Genomic DNA, 18,585 nt, shown 5'->3' on the forward strand with positions numbered 1-18,585 from the left:
TAAAAAAATTTAAAATGTTTTAGTTATAAATTATTATTTTAATATATTTTTTAAATAAAAATATTAAAAAAAACAATATATCCTTAATCAAATCCCGGAGGCAAGTCTTGTACCCATGACTTTGACTACGTGACTACTGTTACTTCAGTTACTACCACTTAACTAGGAAGTCTTCATTATTCAACAAAGTTGTTGGGAAATGACTTTGATTAGAACTTGAAATTGCCTGAAACACACGCAATGATTTAAATTAAAACAAAATCATACAACGGCTAATTAAAAGCCCTCCACGAGCCCTAACATTTTTATTACATCACTTCCTGTAATCTCGCATAAGAAACCAAACACTCAAATAAACAAATAAATAAACAAAACCAAACAACAAATAGCTGACGCGGTTTTATCTTCTTCACCACTACTTGCTTTTTTAGCTGTCTTCCTTTCTCTCTCTAAAGAAGCTTCAGTTTCTCTCTCTAAAAAGAGATACAACCTTTATCTCTAAAACCCTACTAAACACTCAAAACCCTTGCAACCCGTTTCAGATCTACAATACATTTTATCCTTGTGCTATGCGATTTCGAGAGAGATTAAGAAGTTGAAGTGTTAAGGATAGAAATGTCTAACTCCGACCCGAAAGCCCGACCCATACCAGGGAAAAGGCCACCGGCTCCGGAATCTGCCGCAATGCCGCCGTCTTCGTGGGCTAAAAAAACTGGTTTCAGGCCCAAATTTTCTGGTGAGACCAATGCAAGTGATTCTGGACAGATTTCACTCCCTCCGAGGCCAAAAGAGCAACGGGATGCCCAACCGGATCTTGAAGCGGGTCGGGTCAAGGCAACACCACCACAGCCACTACCAGTGCCGCCACCGCCTGCAGTGAACGGGGCTGACACGGTGGTGGCTTTACCATCAGAGAATAAGGATCAGACGGTGGTGAAGAGGAGGAGGGACTCTGATGGTGGTAGTGGGGGAGCAAAGAAGGATGGTTCCGGTCACGGGGTAAATGGGGCGGGTACTAATGGGCCACCGTCGGGACCGAGAAGAGCAGCGGCGAGGAACGAGGAAGTGATTGACGTGGAGGATGATGGCTTTGCTGGAGGGAGACACACACACATGAAGTATGAGTTAAGAGACACTCCCGGTCTTGGTGAGTGTTTTTTTCCCCGACTGATTGGTTTACATACTGACTTTAGTTGCTTCTTAATTGGTAACAATGATGTTTGAGGGAAGTGGAAGTAGTGTGCTTTTGTTGTTTTTTAATTGGTAATTTGAACCGGGTTTTATTTGGTTTCATAGTTTGTATGGTTCCTTTTGGATTTTTTGCTAGTTTGGATTAAGTTTTCGTAGGTTATTAGATTTTGCGAGTAAAACAAAGTGCTTTTAATTCATTTTTAGCAATGTTTTTAAATTGGGTTGTGCTGATTTTGAGCGTGGAGGTTTGACTTCGTTAGGAATTGCAAGTAAACAAAATATTGTATTGGCTTGCTGGTAGTCTGAAATTATTGGGTGATTCTTTGAACGGATATATGATGTATGGGGCTTGTTTATTTATTGGTGACGGTTAGATACTATGGGGCAATAAAAAATGTCACCTTCTCTGTTGATTTTAGTTGTCATTTTAATGTATTCATGATTTGTTTTTGGTATAGTGCTTCAGGTTCTTTTTGTTTACTGGATATGATGGAAGAACTCTTTTTGTTGTTGGATTTGTTGGAAATTTAGAAGAGTTTTGATTTTTGGTTTGATATTTGAAGTTTTTGTTGTTTATTGATTCAAAGTATAGATTGTAATGGTTAACATGTGTTTTTTAATCGGTTTTTGTGGTTAGTTTTATTGGCTTATGGTTTTGTGTAATGTTTCAGTTCCCATTGGTCTATATGGGTTCCAGCATTACCTTTCAATGTTAGGTTCATTGATTCTCATTCCACTTGTCGTAGTTCCTGCAATGGGTGGCACTTATGTGAGTAGTAGTGAATTATTTATTTAGACTTGTTATGATTCTCATAGTCTGGTAGAAAATATATTGTGATTAGCTTTATCTGATTTGATCTAGTTGGTGTAGGAGGATACTTCAACGGTGGTGTCAACAGTGCTCTTTGTTTCAGGAGTCACCACGCTCTTGCATACATCATTTGGGTCAAGATTGCCTCTGATACAAGGCCCATCATTTGTTTACCTTGCTCCAGCACTGGCAATAATCAATTCCCCAGAGTTTCAAGGACTAAATGGAAATGTATGTTCCTCTGTTCATTTTATGTTTACTTGAGATATACAGGTTAGTGGTTGTCTTTTTTGTGTTTGTCACCAGGCAACTGGGATAAAAAGTGAGTTTGCTGTGTTGTGCTTTTATACCCAAACACATGCCTCTTCTACATTAGGCTGATGTTTGTTACGAATTTCATCTTTTAATTAATTTGAATAATTAGGACTCTTTGATGTGGAAAGCAGCCCGTTCGCCTTTTACCATTCCATGCATCACGTTTACTTTTATTTTATCTTCCATCATTCTCAAAAATGGTTTTAGTTATTTAGAGTATTCATCAGCTTGCGATTTTGAGAAAAAAGCAGTAGAATGCAGATGACTGATGCCTTATCAAATCAGTTTTCCAACTAGCCTCCAACACTCTATGTTAACTGCATTAAACAGTAATCTGATAATATGAATTTGCTTGGTGGAATCATACACTAGAATCTAGATATCATATAGGAATCGTTGCATGGCAGAGTTCTATGGCATACACACACACACACACACACACACACATAGGAAGATAAATGTTGTTCTGAGATTTAAGTTCCATATGGTTGTAAACAAAGAAATAACAGACTACCTGCATAATTTTATCGTAATTTTGGCTACTGAGAAATTCATGTTCCTAACAAGACTTGTAAAAAAATATTCCTTTGCAGAATTTCAAGCATATAATGAAGGAGCTACAAGGAGCTATCATTATAGCTTCAGCTTTTCAAACAATACTTGGATATAGTGGACTGATGTCAGTCCTTTTGAGGTACATTTTCAGCATCTTTATTATTTTGCACCTTTTAACTTAGTCACTTCACCTTCACATCTTTGTATTCCGTCTAGAGAGCTACTCTAGGTTGAGTGGATTGAATTACATTGTTTCAATAATTGTATCATAATAATTGCTTAAATATGAAGTGGAGTCAATTTGTTGTTGGCAATTGATGTAGGACAGATAAACCATTGGGAAACATTGGCTGTCATTTAGAGTTTCATTAAGTATACCCTTCTTTTACATCCTGTTACCTTGTGAGTAAAATAGAAATTCATTCTTTATCTATGCATCAATTTTCAATTTTTTTCTGAAGGGTCAAATTCTTGCAATACTACCCTAAATTTTTGTACAGTTTCAATATTGCCCATCCATTAACTTTTCTTAATGTCTGTTATGGAAACCAAAAGCATGGGTGTTCAAGTCATGTGAATCCTCTTCTTTCCAACAGGCTAATAGTATACACATTAATTTGCAACGAACTGCAATATAGTTTTATCCAAGCTTTTAAATTGAAAACTTCCAAATAAGTCTCTAACCAACACACCTTTATGCCACTTTTGTCAGTATCACTTCCTTGCTCCAATCCCACATCGGATAGGATTGAGGGCATGTGAGCACCTGAGTAGTGCACTACTAATAACTTGAAGTTTAAGCTTTTGGACCTTGTGAGGACAAGGCCCAATCCATCATGCTATGTCGGGTCAATGACTACTCGGGGTGTTACCACCTTATTAGCTGCCACAATTAAATTATTTATTTCAGGTTGTTCAAATCATATTTTGATTTTTGTTTTGTTTAGGTTTGAGAATTTTTTTTTCTTATAGGAAAACATGATATGTATTTTCCAAGAATGAGATAGTTCATTTTGCATGTTAAGAATGTATCCAAGTCAGGCTTTTGCAGAAGATGTGCAGTAACTCAACCTCTGTTTGTCTCTGTTTAATTTTCAGGTTGATCAATCCAGTGGTTGTTGCCCCAACTATTGCTGCTGTTGGACTTTCTTTTTATAGTTATGGTTTTCCACGAGTTGGTACCTGTCTTGAGATTGGTGTGGTGCAGATATTGCTGGTTATTATGTTTTCTCTTGTAAGTTTGGTGAAGTTAAATTTTGCCTTGAATTATTATTCAGTTTCAATTTCCTTTAATTTAATTAAAAGAACCTTCATAAGATATCTGTTTTCAGTTGTGTGCCAAAACAACTAAAATAATGTTTTCTGTACTTTCTGCAGTACCTGCGTAAGATATCTGTTTTTGGTCATCGCATATTTCTAATTTATGCGGTAAGTTTTCTGCTGTGTTAGCTTTCCATCAATATATTTAGTTGCTGCTGCCTTGCCCTTCCTCACTTTTCCCATCATTCTGTTATTGTTGATTTTCCATTGTATATCATGTAAGGTTTGTTAGAGCTTACCCAAATTACAAAATTTCTGGCGTGAGACCATGTGCAACTCATCAGCCACTATGATGAGGTCCTCTTCCACAAGCAGCAATAGACTTCTCAGTCTAAACCACTCACTTCTTGGCCCAATCCAACAGCACTGACAAAATAGAAGAAACAAAATGGGCGTTGGATAAGTTCAAACCAATGCTAAGCTTTAATATTGTTGACACAGTATTTCATTGCTCAAACCACACTGGCCTTCTGGTCTTGGTCTGAGTATTGGTGGTGGGGTTGAGGTGCACATGAGGGAGTATTAAGTTGAACATTGCACCCTGCTGTAGCAACTTAAACTATTAGACCATTACACTGTTAAAAATTATGTGCAGTTTGTGAGATAATGAGGTTATCACTTTTTCAATCCCAGGTTCCATTGGGTCTAGCAATCACATGGGCGGCTGCTTTCCTTCTTACTGAAGCAGGAGTCTATAGTTACAAAGGTTGTGATGCAAACGTTCCAGCATCAAACATTATATCTGACCACTGCAGAAAGCATGTTTCCAGGATAAAGCACTGTCGAGTTGATACTTCCCATGCACTGAAATCTTCCCCATGGTTTAGGTTTCCTTATCCATTACAATGGGGTACTCCTGTTTTTGAGTGGAAAATGGCTCTCGTTATGTGCGCGGTGTCCATCATCTCATCTGTAGATTCGGTTAGTTTCCCTTCAATGTCATGATTGACACCTCTCTTGGAGATTAAGATTTTCTAACAATCTAATTTCCTATACGTCATTCATTTTTTTGTTTTACTTTTAAGTTGCAGTCATTCATGTATTGATCATTATTATAAAAGATCCTTGATTTTCCACACGCATAAAAACCCCAATGTTTTAGTTTAAATAAATAAATGAAATATTATTGTTGGATTTTGCCCTAATTTACCGGGGAAAAAAGGGAAAAGAGGAAGTAAAATTCTGAATAAGCTGGTTGAATTGGTGAAATGTCTGAAGCTTGCTTGAGAAGCTAATACTAATCATGTTATACATCCACTTGGATTGTTTTCTAAGCATCAATCCAACTAAAGAGGTCGTGGTTGTCTAAATTAGGATCATAAGATATCCATTTTAAAGTTGTGGAAATCGCTAAAAGTAATTTAGTAGGTGTCTAAATAGTACTTTGTGAATTTGCTAAACTTCATATCAATAGATATTAATGACAATGACCCTAACAACTTTGGCTAATAGAGTGTTCTCTTTAATATTTATATATTTTGACTGGTACTGGTCAATAGAGAGTTAACCCATATTTGATTCATTTATATTTAGTTCTCGTAAAGATCCATGTCTAGCTATATGTTAGCTAATATTTGTTAAAACAGCAGTTGGATTTTATAAAGAAAAGTTGCATTTATTACAATTGCAAATTTCTACTTCCAAGAAGTATTGTGGGGTGTGAGTGTTTCTGAATTTATTCATTCATAAATGATTTTTTTTCTTGAAGTTCTGTGGGAGAGTGCTTGTGTCTAGAAAAACATGAAATTTATATGTTGTGCTTATGGAAGTTTAGAGACATTGACATGTGGTCTCATGATTATAAGGTAAAAACATATATCCCTTTGGAAGTAATGCCCACATACATGAAAAAAAAAAGGCATTTATTATAAAGCTGCTAATATGATCTATTAAGAATTAAATGACTATATTCCTTATTTGGAAGTAATGCCCACATACATGAAAAAAAATAAGCATTTATTGTTGTATAAAGCTGCTAATATGATCTATTAAGAATTAAATGACTATATTCCTTATTTGGATTTGGGTTTGAACCAGGTTGGCTCATATCATGCATCGTCATTGTTGGCGGCCTCTAGGCCTCCAACCCCAGGGGTTGTTAGTCGGGGGATTGGTCTTGAAGGCCTTTGTAGTGTCTTGGCTGGTCTATGGGGTACTGGAACTGGTTCTACTACTATAACTGAGAATGTGCACACTATTGCTGTGACTAAAATGGGGAGCCGCAGAGCAGTTGAATTAGGTGCCTGTGCTTTGATCCTCTTATCCCTTATAGGTAAGTCTTAAAGCTTACAGTTCACAGCTTCATTAATCAAAGCATGCGTTAGTTCAGATTTTTCCTGTAACTATTGCAATGTTTTCTTTATAACATGTTCATTGTATGTTTTGTATGGATTGTTTGATTAACTATGATGGTGGGCCTTTTCCATTTGGTGTGCCCAGGATGTTTTGCGGAACAGTCAGCTCAAAATGTGTATTTGAGTGGTTTGTGGTTATGTCTATCATTCTGCAATTCTTACTTGTGTTGTTTTAACATGCTGCAATCTTTGGCCTGCATTTACCTTGTAATGAAACCAAAAGGTCATTTAGTTCATCACCATGTCCTCTGCGATTGCAGTGGCTGTTAAAGTTGTGCCAGATAATTGTTGCAATCTTGAGGAACTTCTTAAAAGAAAGAAAAGGAAGAAGACAAATTGCTTGCACCGCATGCATGTTATAGAGTGCCTATGGCAAGCTATGTGGCACATTTTGCTTTAACTAAAAGGTTGTTTTATTTATTTATTTATTATTGATTAGTAAAAGCATTAGAATTTAGAAGCTTATGGCACTTGATCCAGTTCAGAGGCTCACAGTTTCTTTTCTAATCTTCTTATTATTGTTCTGTACTAGTACTTGTATATCATAACTTTGCCATTCAAACAGGTAAAGCATTTGTACCAGTACTTATATATCATAACTTTGCTATTCAAACAGGTAAAGTTGGAGGATTTATTGCCTCAATTCCTGAAGTCATGGTTGCTGCTCTCCTTTGCTTCATGTGGGCAATGCTTGCAGCATTGGGATTATCAAACCTGCGTTATAGTGAGGCGGGAAGCTCCCGGAATATCATCATAGTTGGTTTATCATTGTTTTTCTCCCTTTCAGTACCATCATACTTTCAGCAATATGGCATCTCTCCAAATACAAACTTGTCTGTCCCAAGTTATTTACAGCCATACATTGTGGCCACACATGGACCATTCCGCAGCAAATATGGAGGGGTATGCATCTTGTTAACTTCTATTCTTTATTAATTTTTTTGGTTTGCATGTTAAACTCATCTAGACAATTTCCTAGCAGATGCTGTGCCTTTACTCTCTATTAAAATTTTGGCGTGTTATTGGTTGGTAGCAAAATCACAAAACTAAGAACTTAGAAACATAAATTAGAATTACTTTCTGTGTTTCTGGCCAATTAAAATGTGTTGAAGCATTATTGCATCTATCCTCAAATCACTCATCATGACGGTGTCTAGGGTGGCCAGTACCTTCAGAGGTCAAGGTTGTTCGGATAGATGCTTATACTATTATCTACATGATATCTCAAAGATCCATTATTCTATGTAATTGTTATCTTTTATTTAGTACATTTTCATTTAGCACTTCCTTTCATCTCAAAACCACAAATTGTTGGGCTCACCAACCCATTCTGAAAGCAAGCCTGAGATCCCGACTTCCCATGTTTCAATTCCTGTTTTATTGAAAGTCTCTGGTGACGCTTGTGCTTCAAACCTGATCTTTCCTACGAGACCATGTCTCTCATAAAAGTAAATTACCTTTGTGACATCATCGCAGATTCTCTTGACAGTTCTGATAATCATGTTTTTTTTCCTTGCAGTTGAACTATTTTTTGAACACGGTACTATCCTTAAATATGGTGATCGCGTTCCTTGTTGCTGTTATCCTGGACAACACTGTGCCTGGCAGTAAACAAGAGCGCGGAGTCTATGTATGGTCTGAAACCGAGGTAGCAAGAAGGGAGCCTGCCATTACGAAAGACTATGAATTGCCCTTCAGAGTTGGCCGGATTTTCAGATGGGTAAAATGGGTTGGGCTGTGAGACACAAGGCTTTATAGCTGTGGCGTTGGCCACTGTCCCATTGTCAAAAGCTCATCAGTGGCAGCCCTCTCCAGATGGGATGATTGATGGATCTGCCTTGTGATTCTAAATGAAAGTCCCTTTAGGCTCAAATTGGTATATAGCAGGCAACAGACTGATTTTTCTTACACGGCTGAGCCTTCGTGGGTCTTATAGAGATGAGTTATTTGTGTACATTTGAGGAACCAGAGGGATCTCCTTGTGTTGTAACTTGAAATTATCAATGATGTATCTAGTTTTGAATCATTGCCATTGAAATTTGTCTTAGAGGGACCTCTTATGTTTGAGAAAACATTGATAATCCACCCTCATTATGTATATTTTATCCAATTATATTTCAATCACCTTCTTCTCCGAGTGCTGGATTTGAGATTATATACATCAATTTTTTTTTCCTGCCTTTGAGGTATAAGTTTCACAGCTGCGTCGTCAAGACTGCAAAAGCTTTGCATAATCTGTGTTGACGTTTCTGAAAAATTAGTGTCTGCCTGTCTGGTTCAATTATTTGTCTGGCTGGCTTTTTCTTGCTTGTATAATTATCCTTCGAACATTTAATTTCTATGAGATTTTGTAGCTAATTAAATTTTCTTCGTTGAATACTTTTGATATTAATTAACAAATACTTCAAAACTCGTTGGTCATTAACTGTAGCTCAATTCATTCATAGTGAAATGTGTGTTGTGTTATAGTAAACGAATTATTTTACCTTTTTTATTTATTTATCCATGAGGCTTAGCTTGAAGGTAGGATAGTAGTTTTCACGCGTTATAATAAGATTACTAGTTTATCTTTTATTTTTTTATTTTTACTATGCCAAAAGGTGAAAAGACACACACAGCCAATTTTTAAAGAAGTTTTTAGTTTTTTGATTTATCCTTTCAATTACAGTTTATTATTTGTTTTATTTTTAATATTAGTTCTCATTCTTTTAATTTTTCTTTCTCTTCATATGCTTTTTATAGATTTGTTTTTCAATTTATTCCTTCAATTACAATTTTTAAATGTTTTGTTTTTCATTTCGGTTCTTATTTTTTAAAATTTTAGTTTTTTTTCTTTGCTCTTTTGTTGAAGTATTTTTTGCTTTCAATTTCAACCTTCAATCAAAGTTTTTTTTTTTTTTTTCTAATTTAGCCCTTATTATTTTGATTTGTTTTTTCTTTTGTTAAAGTTATTTTTCAATTCAATTTAACCTTCCAACTAAAAAATTTTATTTGCCCTCTAATTATTTTTTTTCACACTTAATCGTTTAGATCTTTTTATGTAATTTTATTTTTCAAGTTTCATCTTTTCACATTTGATTTATTAAAGATTATAATTCATGTAATTTTATTATTTTATATTAGTTTTTTATGAATTTATATAAAAAAACACATTGAAGAAGTATATATACCTGATTTTTTTTAAAAAAATCATAACGCATGATGAAGCGCGGGTTAAATGACTAGATAAATTCTACAACTTGTGCCTCCCTCTCTACAATATTGATTAACACGTACAATGGTCTAAATTTTGTCTAATGTTACAATTTTCCTTTTTCTGAGAAATTTTTTTAATTTAAAAGGCTACAATGAAACCCAAATCCTTTGCCAAACTTGAAATAAAAAATGGTCCTTGCACGACTTGGTCTCAATGTTCTTGCAATTGACCATCGCATCCAGGTTTGATCTTGAAATTTAACTGATGAATTTGTATTTATATATTATGTCATGTATTGCCATCAACAAAGCTGGAATAGCTCAGTTGGCTAGAGCGTGTGGCTGTTAACCACAAGGTCGGAGGTTCAAGCCCTCCTTCTAGCGCCTTGGATATTGTTTTCACTTTTTTTATATATATATTTTCTTCGTACTAAAGAGGAGCAGAAATCACACTTACAAAAAAAAGCAAGAACAAAGGGCATTTTTTCCTAGCAAAGTTTTGCTACAGCATGGTGTTTACATTTACAATGTAATTCAGCTCTGTATACGCTAGTTTTTTGTTTTTAGATACGTAAAAATGAGTTTCATTTAAAAAATATTAAATTGAATTTTTTTTTAATATTTTTCTATAACTTTAATGTGCTATATATGTCAAATATTTTAAAAAAAATACTCTACAAACACAAATCATCCCAGTGCTTAGTGCTAGCTATAATGTCTCAGTCTCACCTCAATTGCCTCCTCCTACTCCTCTACTTTTAAAGCCCGCTCGATCTCATTTCAAGGACCACCTCTCTGTTGTTCCCTTCATAGCCAGAAGCAATATATATATATATATATATATATATATATATATATATATATATATATATATTGAGACTCAAGAGACGTGTGATTATACCAAGGTTTACTAAAATGTCTGAAACAGTACTCGTGATTAATTAGGGTTGTTACGACCGGTTTGACATCAAGGGATATTTTTCCTGGAAATTCCATTGCTAACTGCAAGTCCTCTCTCGTTATTAGTACATTTGACAACATCTGTGCTCGCATGATTCCTTTCTATAAAAATATTGAGAAAATGATAGGCATTATGTAATGCTCATAGCCTTGATTCATTCCAATTCTTAAATTTAAGGTTATTATATTAGAATCTTTTGAATTTGAATTTATTTTTCTCTTCTATTTAAATAAAATTATAAGCTATTGAAAAAAAATAGAAAAAACTTATGGAAACTTTCTATTAAATCATGAGAGGATTTAATAAATTCAAATAAGTTCTTACAGGGACCGGGCAGCTTTAAATATGCTCAGAAATTACCTGTTATCTTTTTTTTAAATTAAATCTTTGTAATTAATTTCTTTTAATTCAATAAAATTGCTATAGTTATCAACCCGAATTATTAAATGTATTACACATTAATTAATCAAGCTAGTACTGGACTACACACGAACCCAATGTATGAATTATATTCATGACATATTGAAGTGGAAATTCTTATGGGTGTGTTTATTAATCAGATACATAAAGTCAGTTAAAAAGTATAGACAGGTCAGATGTGAAGTATGATAAAAATAATTATAAATTTTGATATAATCATTGGACCGGATTTAAAATTAGTCAAGAGATTCTACGTACCTAGTTCTATAATGAGTCGACTGATTATAATTAGTTAAGATCAGAAATGCCCTCAAATTGGGTCCAAAAAATTGTTATTTTGCTGCATTAATTATCTTTTTAGTTAATTTAGAATTTTAACTATTTAACTTACTTAATTTTGGATTATTTTGATAGGTCAATTTTTACTATTATATAAACAATGGATGTTTTTTTTTCATTAGAATTTATGAAATAAAAGCATTTCTAAATGCATATAAGTCTATAACCTTAGAATTTTAAAACCTTAATTTTATTTTTTTTACTATACACAACATGGCTTATGTCATGTTCCATTTTTAACCTCAAAGTCTCAACATTTTGTCTTTTTAAAAATTATTATTATTATTAATATTATTTTTATAATAATTAAAATTATTAATATAATCATTAATAAATTTGAAATAAATACTATTGATGATTTCATTTAAAGGATAAAATTTAAAATTATCATCATCATCATCATTAGTAAATTAAAAAAAAATTATTACTATCAAATAAAAACCATAAATCTTTTTTAAAAAGATTAAAAAATATAAGAATTTGGGTAGACAAGTTAAATATTATTATTAATATTATTTAAAAAATTTAAAAAAACATTATTATTATTATAAGAACTATAAAAAACTTGGGCGAAACAAGTTTAATATTATTATTAATATGATAAATATTATTATTTGTATTATAATGTTATTAGTTTTATTATAATTAATATTGTTACTATAATAATTAATAAATTTGAATGGGTCTCCCTGCAAAACTTATTAACCTTGGATCCAAAAGCAGGACAAATTAGACATGGGTTAGGATTGCAGATCCAAAAAAATTGGACCTTGCCGCGGGACCCATCAAAGTTGGGTCCGGCACACAACTCAATTTCTCTGTTCCGGATGTCGTACCCAATAGGTTAATGGATCCATTGTCATGATTCAATTCTCTTGGGAGCTGCGTCAGGATCCATTCTCTTGAGTCTGACGTTAGGTCTCAAGACTAATGAGTTCTAGCATTTGGACTCAATAAGTCCTATAACAGGATCTAATTCTTTTGGATTTGCGGCAAAATTTAATTTTTTTAGATCTTAAATTTTAATAATATTTTTTTTATAAAATTAAAAAATGAGCGCGCGACTTAGCTTGAGCTACTTAACTAGGAGGAACTAAGTGGGTCACAAAACATGTGACCCCTCCACTATAAAAATAAGAAGAAAGCAAACTAGGATAGGGGAAACGAAAGAGAAATAAAAAGAGGGAAAAGAAAGAAAGAGACAGGAACTTAGGAAAGAAGGGGAAAAAGAAAGAAAATGAGAGGAACTTGCGAACGAAGGCGAAAAGGAAAGAAAAAGAGGGGCACTTTCCAGAAATCCCGCTGGAATGCAGAAAAAAAAAAGTGGGGGGGGGGGGGGGAAGATGGTATAAATAGGACTGCCCGATAAAGGGGGAGGAAAATTTTCGGAGAGAGAAAAATACGGGAAGCAGTGGGAGAGAAATTTTGGAGACATTCAGAACAAAAGAGAGAGAAACAAAAAAAGAATTCTTACTCTCTCCCCTTTCCTTGCCGGAACCTGGCAACACAGCAGCCACCACACCGACAGCCCTGACAGACCCACGCAGCCACCGTTCTCACCCGAACCAGTCCATGACAGCAGCCCCTACGCATCACCACAACGCCGTTCCAGTCCACACAGCAACCATTACGCACCAGCAGCTGACCACCCACACCACCACTAAACAACCCCCGAGCCTCGATATTTAGTCAAGAGGCTATTAAGCCCACTAAAATGACGAGGCCTCAAAGTAAAGACAAAAATAAAATGGTCAGTCTTGGTCCGGTCACCTCTCAAATGGGAAAAGCCCCAGAGGCTAAAGAAGCTGCAAATGCTTCCTCAAGTATTAGACAGATCAAAGATCAGCCCAGAGAAGATCAGCCCATTTCTGACTTCAAAACAGTAAATACCGTTCGGCCCACACCTACTGCAACCCAATCAAATTACCCTATTCTACAGGCCCATAACCCACATGACCAAAGAACCAACGGACACCGGTTGAATGCTACCGGAAAAATCGGAGACCAATTCATCGATCAACCGGTTCAAGAATCAGGCATGGATGAAGGGGAATCTCCTCTCCAGTTAAGACAAGAGAAAGTTCTTAACAATAGAGAAGAGAAAGAATCAACAGCTTATCTCAAAAGAGAAAGATTCTTGTTAACCCCTAAAAACCTCAAGCGATGGAAGGTTTCGAAGAACTCTATTGTATCTGCTTCTCAGAAAGAGATTCTTGACAATCTCTGGAATCACTCAAGAGCAGGAACAATGGCACCTTTTCCTCTAAGGCAGGTTGAGAGGGAGTTTACTCGTCTTAACAAAGGCAGGTCCATAGTTGGCCAGATAGCTAACAAAGCCAGGCAAGAAGAAGACTGGTGTTCCTACCAGCCGCTCTGTCCCTGGATCGAAGCAGATATAAGTGCCTACGATGAAAACGCTCAACTGCCTCAAACAACCTACCATGATCTAATCTTTAGAACATATTTTAGAGATTATGATTTATGGCTCATATCATACTGCCACCTCCAAGAAGGAAATGTGAAGGCGTACCTTTCCTTATTTGGAAATGAAGCAGCAGCTGAGGAAAGCAAGATTAAGTTCATTCGGCAAAAGCGAAGGGATAACAAAATAATGATTCTTGGAGTCATTAATCCTGATATACTTAATTTCTCACTGAACATGGGGCATGTCAAGTATCTGAAAATAGAATCAGAGAACCAGTTCTGCAATTCTCCTCCAATGTTCAGGAAATTTGCAAGGTTCCTCATCCAGCAAAGTAATGGAGACTCAGCCAGGATATGGGTCAAAATTATTTCTGCAAGTCCTCTCCATAACAACAAGGAATGGAGAAACATTGCTGATATGAGAGCAAGGAAACCAGAATTTTTCCCCTCCATTCAAGTAATCAGAGAAAAGGTTCCAGACAAGTCACAACACTGGATTTCCAAGGAAGACACCAGTCATGGAGGCCTAAATCCTAAAATAGTAAGCCAATCCAATATTCGTATGGAAGGCTTAGACAGGATTCAGCAAGCATTGTCAGATTATTCCTATCACTACATCTGGAGAGATTGTGGGAGGTTTATCTTCCAAGCCTTGCAAGGAAACAACTTGCAAAATAGTATCTCAGATGCTATTATTGCAGGAGAATTAATGCCAGTGAAGTATTCCACTCAAATGGAATCCAAGGCAGTCCAAGAAGAAAAGGACAACGCATGAGCAGAAGAATCTCATAGCAAGAAAGTCGAGCTAGGAAGAATTCTCTAGATTCCTGTAGCCCCATCTGTCTAAGGGGAAGGATTTTCATTATCTAGACATTGAAAAAATCGAGAGTCATCACAAGTTTTCCATAGCATCTCCGATACAAGCTTAGGTATGAGTGGCTAAAACACCACTCCATCTGGGAAAACGATCCAGCCATCTCTATGTTGTATATCCTATAGATAAATAAAGCTCTTCTATTCTACCAGATATATCTGTTATTATGATGAAGTTCTTATTCTTTCCATCTTTTTATATTCATCTTGCTTGCTATCCTATTGTTCAACGTCGGATCTATTGACTGGTTGATAGTAGCAAAACTGAACCAAAGTGATGAAACGACACACAAAGGCTTGAATGTTCACAGAAAGCTGGTTTCCGAAATGCCTCGATGATTTAAGCCGTTTGTCAGGGGAAGTTAGGCGATGCACGAAGGAGCTGGAGTAGGAACTGTAGCCTGGGCACTAACCCTGCGCTGTTACTCCTGATTAATGGTAAAGATAAATCAACAAAACAGCTTAAGCTAAGTTATTAGAACAGGCCAACAGAGTGCTATTGCTTCAGTTTTACGAGATTCTTTGTTCGAAAAAGACTAACTTTTGCCACCAGATACTCATTGATTGGCAAATCGATGTTTATCCTACAAAATTAAAGCTCATTATTTTGATTCCTCATTTATAGAAACGGCTGACTGGCTGAGGTTTCATATCAATAAATGGGATAGATAGCTATACCCCACTAGTGTCGTATTGGGAAAACACACGCACACAGCCACACCCTCTTTTAGAACTAAGTCTTGGATTATTGTCACTTTAAAAAAGACATAGTTTAGGGATTAAAAAAATTAATATAACATTGTTTTTTATAAAAAATAAAATAAAATTCTTTTAACGCAGATCAAGTTCTAAATTGACTGGTTAAATTATTTCAAGTTTAATAGCCTTGTATATTGAACTTCTCCTTGCTGATAATAGCCTCTTTAGTTCTTAGTTACGTTACCTCTCAAGCATTACGGTATGCTTTAGCTTGGGTGCTCCAATATTTTGTGATGTTGTGTTTGTTTTTACGTAGAGTATAATCTTATATATGTACGTAATTGCCTCTATTTTTGAAGAAAAAGAAGCTTCGAAGCGAGCAATCAACTAAACTCGGCCCGGTAATTGACCAGCCCAAAGCCCTTAAAAGAGTTGCTGTCCAAATTACCTTTTCATTTTCGCAAGTTCAAAAAATTCAAGAGAACTGATTGGAGGCCTATTAGTAGTTAGCCTATCAGAATCAACTTTGTCGGTGAACTTGTAGCTCAGGTGACCCTCGCATCTCTCTCTTTTCAAAGGTATGACTCTCTTCTTTCTAATAAGAGATTATTTTTTATACCACATAAAAATAAATTTATCTTAATAATAATAATTTATAAATCTCACAAAAACACTATAGTGAAATAATAATCTCATATATACAGATATGCACTTTTTAAACCATATTAGCGTGGAAATAACCAAATGGGTGTTTATTAAGCCGGATTGGGATGGGATTCCAGGGATGAATCTAGCTAGAAGTGTAATACTTGAAGGGCCATTTTGTAAGAATATCCTATGAATTAACAAGTTCAGATGTTAGAGCTTCAGAGGGCCAAGCCAGCCTGAATCCATCCTTGCCCTTTGCCATCTCTATTTAAACGTAATTACACATTTTCCTCTCTTAGCCGATGTGACGGTGAAATGAGGAAGACGATGTCCATGCTAGAGATACCCTCTTTCAAGAATCAAAATCAATATTTATTGCTGGCTGCGACTTATCGTTGATTCGAGCCCATGGTGCATGCAGCACAAATCATATAAAAGGGTAGCACAGAAAATTATCAGATAGCACAAAGATTGTCATCGAATGGCTTTAGATTCTCTCCATTTTAACTCTTTGATGGCAACGCTAATTAAATTTGAAACAAAGACAAACAACCTTGTATTTGCCATCTCTATTTTAGAGGTCAATGAGGAAGACGATGTCCATGCTAGAGATACCCTCTTTCAAGAATCAAAATCAATATTTATTGCTGGCTGCGACTTATCGTAGTTAAAAAAATTATTAAGTCAAATCGAGTTTTTATAAGTTTAATTTTTTAAATTAATTAGATTTTATTATATTAATTTTAATTTAAAATTCAACCTAAATATTGGAGTCAATAGTTTACATATCACCCCTAGTTTAATAAAACGGGATTCCAAGCGTCAACAAATGACCAAGTCTTCTTCATTTAGACAAGAGCACGAGACCCTGTTGCTATTGAGAGTTGAGCACGTGTGGTAGAGGCATCACGAGCATGGCGAACGTGTTATATCGTAACTTTGTAGTCTAAAATTTTTCTACGCGGTAGTTGAGGGAGGCAAATTTTGTCTCTTATGTTTCTCACCAATAACTTATGACCGAAAAAGTGTTTGGAATTATTGTTGTAGTTTTTTTAAAAAAATATTTTTTATTTATAAAATTAAAATGATAATTTTTTAAATGATTTTTATATATCAACACGTCACTTAAAAATAAATAAAAAGTTAAAATTCAATAACAAGCGGTTTATTGCGAAACACCAAAGACCCTCTTGGTCAGAGGAAAACCTGTACGTGATAGTTGAATTTAGAGGTTGAAAAGGAGGAGTTTGGTAAAGAAAAAAATAATAATGCAGAGAGAGGGATCAACCCTTTTTAAGCTGTGGATTTGAGATGCTTCTGGTCAAGTCAAATTAATATTATCTAGGATGCGACTTTACGGCACGAATTTGGTCCAAATTAAATGGATGCTAAACTACTTAAAACTTGTTTGTGGATCGATTTATTTAAATAATCACAACAGAGGAAGCCACGAGTGCGTGTTCTTGATCACCTTCCTTATTAAGTTTTTTTTTTTTTATTCGAGGAAACTTTATTTTTTGAAAAACACATTTTGTGGGTTCAGATGAGCGAGTAAAATTCCGGTTGTCCCAGACTCTTACAAGAGGTGCACGCCCTGACTCGAACTCGAGACCTGCAGTGCAAATCTTAAATCTTTTGCCATCACGTTACGTCCCTTGAGGACTTTCTTATTAAGCTTTGTTTCTTAGATCTTAATTAATTTCTTTTTTTTTCCTTAGCCTAAAACGGCATAGGCTCTTCATCTTAGAACAATTTGTGAAGGATTTAAGACGATCCAGGCAAGGATTTTTAGTTGAAGGTTACAAGTTTTAGTGGTTCCAATTATATTGTACAAGAAATTAAAAAAACTAATTGTGATCGTTCTTAATTGATAATAGTGGTAGTTCGTATTAGGGGCATGCAATTCTGCTAAAAATTAATAAGTTTATGGATAACTGTTTATTTTAATTAATAAAGTTGTTGTAAGAAATATTTTTATGATGTTGGGTTTGTTGTGTTTGGACTTTGGACTTGCTCCACATCTGTTAGTGCTAGTTTCTTTAATTGAAAATATTATTATTTTATAGATGGTAATTTGACCGAGTTATAGCTGAAAAAAATTGGTGTGGGTTATTATTTGTCTTATTAACTATTTATTTTTTATTTTTTTAAGACTTATTTATATTTATGAAAAGTGGTTTTTTGAAAATTATTTTTAGTTTTACATTTCTCGTCAAAGCAAAATTTAGCTTCATTTCTAGAAAAGTTGTGAAAAATTTAGAAATATCATATTATTTGTTAATTATATCAAATTTGATTCTCAAACTTTTAATTGCTATATATTTTGTTTTGAATCTTTTTTTTTTCAATTTCATCCCTTAGAATTTGATTTGATTTGATTTTAGTATTAACTTTGATCCTTATTTTTATGATTGTTATTTGCTTTTCTCTTATCATTTTTTTAATTGAATTTTTTTACTTATAAGATTTCATCCTCATTA

The 18,585-nt window shown here is 34.7% G+C and overlaps 1 protein-coding gene and 1 non-coding gene across 2 annotated transcripts; both read left to right on the forward strand.

Moving 5' to 3' along the window:
- The first annotated feature begins 365 nt into the window (after nt 1-365).
- Nucleotides 366-8,683, forward strand: LOC7478623 (nucleobase-ascorbate transporter 12). Its single transcript, XM_002313617.4, has 10 exons — nt 366-1,147; nt 1,863-1,960; nt 2,063-2,233; nt 2,911-3,011; nt 3,971-4,106; nt 4,250-4,300; nt 4,826-5,113; nt 6,230-6,464; nt 7,163-7,449; nt 8,066-8,683. Exons 1-10 carry the CDS (start codon nt 616-618, stop codon nt 8,285-8,287), a joined length of 2,121 nt encoding a protein of 706 aa, XP_002313653.1. The 5' UTR covers nt 366-615; the 3' UTR covers nt 8,288-8,683.
- Nucleotides 8,684-10,051: 1,368 nt separating this feature from the next.
- TRNAN-GUU (transfer RNA asparagine (anticodon GUU)) lies at nt 10,052-10,125 on the forward strand. Its single transcript has one exon. It is a non-coding gene; the product is annotated as a tRNA-Asn (tRNA).
- Nucleotides 10,126-18,585: the final 8,460 nt, after the last annotated feature.

The sequence above is a fragment of the Populus trichocarpa genome, chromosome 9 (genome assembly GCF_000002775.5).
Source record: "Populus trichocarpa isolate Nisqually-1 chromosome 9, P.trichocarpa_v4.1, whole genome shotgun sequence".
In the NCBI taxonomy this organism is placed as follows: Eukaryota; Viridiplantae; Streptophyta; class Magnoliopsida; order Malpighiales; family Salicaceae; genus Populus; species Populus trichocarpa.